This window comes from Apium graveolens, chromosome 11 (genome assembly GCF_009905375.1).
Source record: "Apium graveolens cultivar Ventura chromosome 11, ASM990537v1, whole genome shotgun sequence".
Lineage (NCBI taxonomy): Eukaryota > Viridiplantae > Streptophyta > Magnoliopsida > Apiales > Apiaceae > Apium > Apium graveolens.
This window is the reverse complement of record NC_133657.1, coordinates 13,697,073-13,706,596: the sequence shown is the minus strand read 5'-3', so window position 1 is coordinate 13,706,596 and position 9,524 is coordinate 13,697,073. Positions and strand designations below refer to the sequence as shown.

Sequence of the window (9,524 nt, the reverse complement as noted above, 5' to 3'; positions counted from 1 at the left end):
AAGGAGAATGATTGATGAACTCAGATATGCTGAGAAATGTTTGTTGAAGAACTATCTCAGAACAAATCCTGACATCAGAGAGATCAGAAAATGATGAAGCCAAGTCGAAGATCTACAACTGCTTAAATTCTGATATTTATACAGACTGAAGTTGTTATCAGAAGTTGAAATTGGTAAAAGCTTTAAGGACTGTAAGTTGTAGTTATCTAGTCTAATTCTCATGCATTTATACTTAATGTTTGTGACATCATCAAATATCTGTTAAACTTGTATATTATGTTAATTTACAAGTTGGGGGAGATTGTTAGATATATTTGATAATGTCATGGCTAATATGTTTTATGTTTAGCTTTCAGATCTTATTTGAACAGGATAAATCAGTACTTAACTGTTGATCAGTACTTATACTGGAAGTCAGGACTTAAGGATATCAGTACTTATGTTATCAGGAGATAATCATCAGAAGATAGATATCAGAACTTAAGTGCTGAAGGACGATCAGATAAGGACAGTAGCTGATTAAAGGAAAGAAGATCAAGATAAACATAAGAAGAGATATGCATGAAGAAGGAATTCTGTAAAGAATGGAATACTTGGAAGAAAAGATATCTGATTGATATATTTTAGGAAGCAGAATTATATTCCATATCAATTAGCGATTATCTTGTAACTGTGTAGTATATAAACACAGACATAGGGTTTACACTATAAGTGTTATCATTATTAGAGAAGATTATTCATTGTAACCCTAGCAGCTCTCGTGATATTTGTTCATCACTGAGAGGTAACAGTTTCATACTGTAACAGAGTTTATTGTTTCAATAAAGTTTGTTTTCTGTTACTTAAGTTCTTAAAGTTCGATTTGAGTGTACTATACACTGTATTCACCCCCTCTACAGTGTGTGTGTGACCTAACAAGTGATATGTTCTTTCTTTCTACTACTCCATTTTGTTGTGAAGTTCATGCTGCTGAAAACTCATGCATAATCCCATTCTCTTCACAGAATACTCTCATAACAGAATTCTTGAACTCAGTCCCATTGTCACTCCTGATTCTTCTAACTTTGAAATCAGGATGATTGTTGACTTGCCTTATGTGATTGATGATGATTTCACTAGCCTCATCTTTAGACTTTAGGAAATATGTCCACGAGAACTTTTAGAAATCATTTACAATTACTAGGAAAAATCTTTTCCTTGAGATGGACAACACATTGACTGGTCCAAATAAATCCATGTGTAGCAGTTGCAAAGGTTCTTCAATTGTTGTATCAAGCTTCTTTCTGAATGATGCTTTGATTTGTTTTCCCTTTTGGCAAGCATCACACAGTCCATTTTTAGAAAACTCAACTTAAGGAATACCTCTAACCAGTTCTTTCTTTACAAGCTCATTCATGGTTTTGAAGTTTAGATGGGATAGCTTCTTGTGCCATAGCCAACTTTCATCTTGACTTGCTTCACTGAGAAGACAAGTAACATATTCTGCATTTGATGAGTTGAAGTCAGCTAGGTACACGTTTCCTTTTCTCACTCCAGTGAGAACCACTTTATTGCTCCTCTTGTTTGTCACAACACAGACTTCTTTAGTGAAAGTTACTGAATTGCCTATATCACAAAGCTGGCTGATACTCAACAAATTATGCTTGAGACCATCCACTAAGGCAACCTCCTCAATGATGACATTGTCTTTTGAAATCAAGCCATATCCCACAGTATAACCCTTGCTGTCATCTCCAAAAGTAATACTTGGGCCAACTCTTTCCTTGAACTCTGTGAGCAGGGTAGAATCTCCAGTCATGTGTCTTGAACAACCACTATCCAAGTACCACAGATTCTTTCTGTTTCTCTACACACATTAAAATCAAATCAAGTTGATTTTGGTACCCAAGTTTCCTTAGGTCCTGTCTTGTTAGCTTTATTCTTTTGTTTCTTAGGTTTGATCTCATTTGACTTGGGGATATCAGATTCATCCTTAGTCATCTGAGTTGGACCTTTGAAACCATTCATTAAAACAGAATTATCATGCACATTTTGATTAACAGGAAATGGCATGTTATTTGCAAACATATTATTCCAGTAGGGCATGTTAAATGGCATTTGAGGCATATTAAATGCAGCATAATAAGGATTAGGTGTAAATTACATATTAGCAAGTTGTGCATTCATATTCTCTGTATACATAGCATTCAAAGGCATATCACTCATGTTGGGAAAAGAAGGTGGTACAATCATGGAAGTAGGCATGGCAAGTTTGCAATTAACAGACAGATGATTAATACTACCACACTTAATACAAATTTTTCTAGGAGCATACTTATCATGTGTGTAGTTGTTATGTTTGTTAATTCATACTTTCCCATTTCTATTGTTTTTCTTTTTAGCCTCTATTTTAACCTCAGTCTTTTCTAGTCTATCATTCAATTGCTTGATGGACAGATTACCAACATTCACTTTCTTCTCCTTCTTCACTTGACTAGATTCTCCTGAAATAAAGTTTTTGGAAACTGATCCATATTTTTCATTTAACTTGGCAAGTTTGGCTTTACTCACAGGTTTGTTCACAGCCGACAGATGAGGATTTATGTCACTCGACGGATAACCTTTTTGATTATCCGACGGATGACTCTCATCATTCGTCGAGTCCACATCTGTTAGCAATCCTTTAACCAAATTGGATTCTAGCTTCTCTTTACTCTTTTTCCAGGCTGCATCGCAGAAGGACTCAATACCTTGAACTTTGGTGATTTGAGCATGGACATCTCTATATGATTTCCATGCCTTAATCACCTCCTGTTCACGATCAAGCTGCTTCTTCAAAATTTCTTCTTTCTTCAAGGACTCGGTTAATTCATCCTTAGCAATCTTACATTCTATTCTCAATTTTTCAAATTCAATAAACTGAGACTCTAGCACATTATTCCTCTCACTTAAAAACAAATTATTTTCTTTGATTTTAGCATTTTCCTTAGTGAGGGACTTAAGTGTAACAAGCAAATGATATAATTCTGTAGACATGTCATTTATTGCATCATTACACTCAGCTTTAGATAAATTTGCAAGGTTAGTGGTGATTACCTGATTACTTGAAAAACTTGTCTCTGTTTCATCAGACTTGGCCATTAGGGCTAGATTTACATAGCTGACATCTTCATCCTCATCCAAACCATCTGGTGCCCAATCATTTTCTTGTGTAATAAAAGACTTTTCCTTTTGTTTAAGCAAGTCAAAGTACTTCTGTTTATAATCCACAGGCTCAAACTTCTTTTTGCTGGAATCTGACTTTCTACACTCACTGGTAAAGTACCCTGCCAAGCCACATTTGAAACACTTGAATTTTGATTTATCAACCATGTTTCTATTTGGCTTAGCTGCTCCAAAGTTCTTCTTGAACTTGAGCTTGGCAAATATTTTTGAAAGAAATGCAAGATGTTCATCAATGTCATCCATATCATCTTGGCTCAAAAAATCTTCATTTTCTGCTACCAGCCTCTTGCCCTTGTCTTCACAGACCTTTGAAGTAGACTCAACGGCTTCTATCTTCATCTCCTTCTCTTTCTCTAACTCAGCAACCAGTGCAATGGATCCTCCTTTCTTTCTCCCTTTCTCCATTCTTTCATCTCGCTCTATTTCAAGCTCACAAGTCTTTAGAATGCCATATAGTCTCTCTAGTGTAAACTCCTTATATTCTTGTGAATTTCTCAAGGAGACTATCATTGGTTTCCATTCTTTTGGAAGGGATCTCAGAAATTTGAGGTTAAAATTCTTGGTTTGGTAGACTCTTCCATGCAGCTTCAGAGCATTTAGTAGCTTTTAAAATCTACTAAAGATATCAGTGAGAGTTTCACCTTCTTCAAAGTGGAAATGCTCATATTGCTGAATTAGTAACTGCATCTTGTTTTCTCTAACTTGTTCAGTGCCATCACAAATTATTTGAATGGTGTCCCAAACCTCCTTGGTTGTCTTGCAATTGATGATGTTATCAAACATGTCACCATCAACTCCATTGAACAGAATATTCATGGCCATTTTGTCTTTCCTGACTTGTTCAATATCAGAATTTGACCATTCATGCCTTGTCTTGGGAACTGATGGCTCATTTCCAGTTGCAGCTCTCATTGGTACATGAGGACCTCTCTCTATGCAATCCACATAGGCCTCATCTTGAGAAAGTAAATGAAGATGCATCTTTACCTTCCAGTGATGGTAATTATCCTTGTCCAGAAAAAAATCTTAACTCCAGCATCCTTCTTGTTCATCTTGTTGTTTGTTGTGATCTTTAAACTCTTTGTGATTCAAGGGCTTATTCTGATACCAATTGTTAGTCCCTAACAATACAACAAGAATTACAGAAGGGGAAGTTGAATGTAATTCTGGCTACTTTTTGAGATTAATTAAAAGTGGTTCTAACTTAACAATATATAAGTGTTTGATTTTCAAAATGCGGAATGAAGAGTTAGATAAATCAAAACACAAGTAATTTAAAATACAAGTCTTTAAAAAAATTCTGGTGGATTTGAATGTATCCACCAGAGATATATATATCAAGAGAACCCTGTGAAGCTTGAATAGCTCACAGCTGCTTATAAATATGAACAACTAAACTTATAGAGAAATGCTACAGGATACAGCTTACAATTGTTTCTCTGAGAATGTATTTGCTTAGTCTTCTTGTTGTTCTATTTGCTACTCTTAGTTTATATATCACCAAGATAACATAGTAATAAGACAAGATAAAAAAAACCTATCAAGTCTAATACCATGCTGCTTCACTACTCTATTCCAGCATCTTTGAATATCTTCATAATAGCATAAAAATGATAATGCTTCTTTATTCTCAAAAACCCAGTTGAATAGGCTGCCACATTCCTTTTGCAAACACTAGACTGCGTTGTCACTGTCAACAAATATTTGAATTGATCATCCGTCGGGTACATGATTATCATCCGTTGGGTTGCCTTGTTGATCATCCGCCGGGAGCTTTGTTGATCATCCGTCGGTGGCTTTGTTGATCATCTGTCGGGTAGCTATTTGACACTTGACTTCATTTCACTTACGCAGAATTACAAGACATCTTATATTTACAATTAATCAACCTATTCTGCATATCTAATTAAAGTCAACATGACTGATATGCTACTACAGAATCTATACAAAGGTGTTTACAGAAATGTGCTACATGACTTATTGTTACATAAGCTACTCACTCGATGGATGTCAAATTATCATCCGTCGGGACTATATTGAGTCATCCGTCAGGACTATATCTAATCATCCGTCGAGTGCTACATTTTTCACTAAGTTGAATCTACTAAGATGTTTTGTTAATGTAATCATCAAGTTTACAACATATTCCCAACAAAATCAATTACCTTTTTCAACTGAAACACGTTATCTTCTTTATTTTTCCCAACCGAAACACCTCCATTTCCAAAAATATTACAGGCATTTATATTAAATAAAATAAAATGTTACACTTACTCATAGCTCATATTTTAATCTAAATTAATAGATAAAATTTTATATTTTCTTAACTAAAACACGTTAACATTTTTAATTTTCTTAACAAAATTATGTTTCTAAAATTATCACGAGAACTGTATTTAATAAAATAAAATGAAATATTATTATGACAACTCGGGTCAAATCCCGAGCCTTTTTTCAAAAATTAAGTCAAGTCCCAATTTCTAATCTAAAATAAGTCGAAGCCTACTAACTTAAATGTAGCCAACTTGGGTCAACAACAAGCCTTCCATTAGCCCCCAAAAGATCAATTTTTAGTGCATATAATAGTATTACTTTGACTTATAAACTGAACAGAAGTCCCAAATTTCCTCGATGTGGGACTGTGATATTACAAACTCCCCCACTTAAACTCGTGTCGTTCTTATTAGGCCAGAACGAATATCCTGTAGGTCCGGATCATACCAATCTAGCCATTGTGGGACAATATTGGCTGGCTTCGTGTCCCCACCTCCGTTTTTTTGTCCATTGTGGGATAATATCACCATCCTTCGTGTTCCCACCTCCGACAACTTAATGCATCAAGCTTCGAGAGTCAATTCTGATACCATTTGTGATAACCCGAGTTAAATCCTGAGCCTTTTTCAGAAATCGAGTCAAAGTCCTGATTTCTAGTCCAAAATAAGCTGAAGCCTAATGGCCTAAATACAACCAACTTGGGTAAACAACAAGCCCATCAAAGGCCACCAAAAAATCATGATTTATTGGTGCACATAGTAGTAGTACTTTGTCTTATAAACTAAACAGAAGTCTCAAATCCCCTCGACGTGGGACTGTGGTATTACAATTATAATTACTAATAACTAGCCATTTAACTGTTGCAGCTAAAACGCATTACCTTCTTTTTTATCAATACTAATTTGCTACTTTTTGAAATAACACGGATAATTTTATTTAATTTTAGTTTATATTAAACTTAATGTAATCTAATAGAAAAGTTGTGTATAACAGTGGATATAAGCTTTTTTATTAAACCCACAATGGTTTTTTCAAATTGTTTAAAACTTACACGCACATAAAAAACAAGTTGGTAAAACGCATAATATAATCTAGTCAAAGGCATAAGGTTTAACAGCGACTGTTGAATTAACCACCGAAGGAATCAGAAAATGCCACAACCTTCCTTCGCCTTTGACCAAATACTTTTTACATAAGAACTCCTCTGCGTACTTTTTCTCAGTCTTCCTATCAACATCATGTAAATACACATGCGTCCCTCCTGATGATTTCCTATTCCTCGCCATCACCGCAGCTGAGTAAATTGCTGCCATCCTTCCTGGTGCATCCATAAAGTATCCCTTCGGGGCATCAATCATAATGACGTCCCATTCTGTATCATACACCTCATTAGGAAGCATGTTTAATGCTAACTTGCACTTGTCATTTTCTTTTAAGGGAACTCCTTTAGCCGGATCACAATCTGGTACAAATTTGTATGATTTTAACAATTGGTCAGCTTCTTTGAGTTGTGTGCGGTACTTGATGTACTTTCCATTTATAAAAGGCGCATCATGTAATACTTTTCCCAACCATTTCAGATCTTCTTCAAGGAACAGAGTTTTTCCACCTGGATTAAATGCATGCCACATCTGTGAATCATGACCGAGTCCAAAAACAAGAAAGTTGCAAGGCGCACGCTCACGGAGAACATCATAAGACAGTTTAATTTCTGCTTTTGATTGCTCTGGAACACTGTGGGACGTTGCGTAGTGCAAGATTGTTTCGAGTTGTGTGCTCGCCATAACATTTCGTGTTCCCGCCAATGAACATATCGAAGGATTGTTAGTATTTAACATCAAGGTAGAAATGAACAAACCACATGCGATGAGGCCTGCCACCCCGATGATCAAATATTTTGATTTTTCGTTAATAAACAAACGAACGGGATCATTATTCTTCAGTTCTGAAAACAAAAAAGAAAAAAACAGAAGAGAAGTTACAGAGTTTAGTGTAAGAACCACTCAAAAAGTGTGGAGTTATGGATCGGAAAACACGTATATTTTTTTATAAAGAGATTGACAAAGCTAATTTATAATAAGAAATTGACCGTAAATAAAAGACAACTTGGTAATTATGTGACTTTAAGAAAATAAGTTTGTATACAAAGAAAGAGTAAGAAGCTCACCGCATTTTAATAATTTTTTTGCCATGGGATACGTCTCCACTGAAAAATTATGCAAATTATATAAAGAACGCTGGACAAGGACTCAAATGCACTAGAATGGCGATGATCTTTCTTTTTCTTTTACCGAGTGACCCTCTTAATTATAACATGATGGCGGTATATAATCCAAATCTGTTAAGATTATTATGGATTAAGATATATCAATTGTTTCATTCAAAATTTAAGACTTTGATGATGGTCAATTTAAAATAAGGAGAATTCGTAAAAACAAGTATTGGTATTTAATGAGGATCTTGACAAATATTTTTTAGAATCTAATGGCGTAGTCAAAAATTTAAATACGGTGGTCAGTTAAAGGATTTCATTTTATATAAATATTAAAAGTAATGGATATTGTTGGATTTCAAAAGATCTTAGTATAATTGTGAAAATTTTATATATATCTAAAAGTATTGTTTTATATTATAGGTAAATATTATTAATATCATATAATTATTATCATTTTTTATATTAAATATAGCTAATTAATATAGATTGTTTGTGACATTTCAGACTTTTTTAAAATAATATTTTACTGAGGTTAACCACTCCTTAATTATATTTATTTTCCAATAGCAATCAGTATGCACAAGGAAAAGCGTTACCATATTAACATTTAAAGGTGCAAACAGGAGACTCCAAATTATTTGTAAGAAAAAAAAGATGTCAAATTATGGACCATTATATTCGATACGAGACAACAGAGCATCATGATAATTGTACATACCCTTCACTTTTTTTTATTTGGCACCATATAATTAGTAAACCAACGCACTTGCACAAATCCAGGTGCATGGCATGTCACTTTGCTTGTAATATCTCCAACATATTTGTATTTTTTTAAATAAAAGGTAAAACTATTAACTGCACTTTATATGCTTAATTTAATGTTAAAAATCAAAGTTTTAATTTTATTGTTCACAATTCACCCAGACCCAAATATGTCTTGGAAAGTTGGAAGCTATGGCTAGTAATCAGAAAATAAGGAGTGCATTGTTCTTAATTAAGTTCATATATGTAAGAACTAAATTTTCGTAGAATCACACACGAGGGAAAATACAATCAATTCTCCTACAATTTTATCTATAATCGCACAATAATAACTGAACACATTAAAAAATAAGTACACATACATACCCAACCATAAGCAACTTAAGGCGCATTTGTTTACAGCTGGATACTCATGAATGAGTAGTCCACTGATCGATTCAGCCATTCAGTTCGTTTGGATATGATTTTTTAGTTGGTTGAGCGAATCATATCTCGCTGAATGATTCGTCTATAAACTTGTAACTGGGAGATTCATGAACATGTGAACAAACTTGAGAGACTTGCACCTAACAGTGCACAAGTGTACATTTATCCGGATAATAGAATACAGTGATATTTAATACTGCCTCCGTCCCATATTGAATGAACCACTTTGACTTGCACGATTTTTAAGAAATTAATGTAGACTTAAATATGCACCACATAAAAGAGGTAGTGGGGGTGATAAAGTAACTGTATTATATGAATGTGTGGTTGAAATAATCTTAAATAGATGCTACAAATGGTAAGTTCATTCTTTTTGGGACATTCAAAAAAAAAGTGGTTCATATAAAATGGGACGGAGGGAGTATATACAATAAATGAATATAATAATTAATAATTAGTCAAAGGGGGTACCATTCTGATACTATTACTCTCTCCGTTTTAAAAAGATGTTTAGTTGGTTGATCATATAGTTAAAATAATATTTTTAATTTTTTTTGAGTAAAAATATATGACTTGAACTTTTATTTACAATTTTTCTTAATTTTTTTTATTATGCTCTCAGTACATCTTGAAACGTGTGCAT

General features: G+C 34.0%; 1 protein-coding gene across 1 annotated transcript; it reads right to left on the bottom strand.

The window, feature by feature from the left end:
• Positions 1–6,569: 6,569 nt before the first annotated feature.
• LOC141695369 (arabinogalactan O-methyltransferase 1-like) lies at positions 6,570–7,262 on the bottom strand. Its single transcript, XM_074499617.1, has one exon. The coding sequence runs from the start codon at positions 7,260–7,262 to the stop codon at positions 6,570–6,572; it is 693 nt and encodes a 230-aa protein (XP_074355718.1).
• Positions 7,263–9,524: the final 2,262 nt, after the last annotated feature.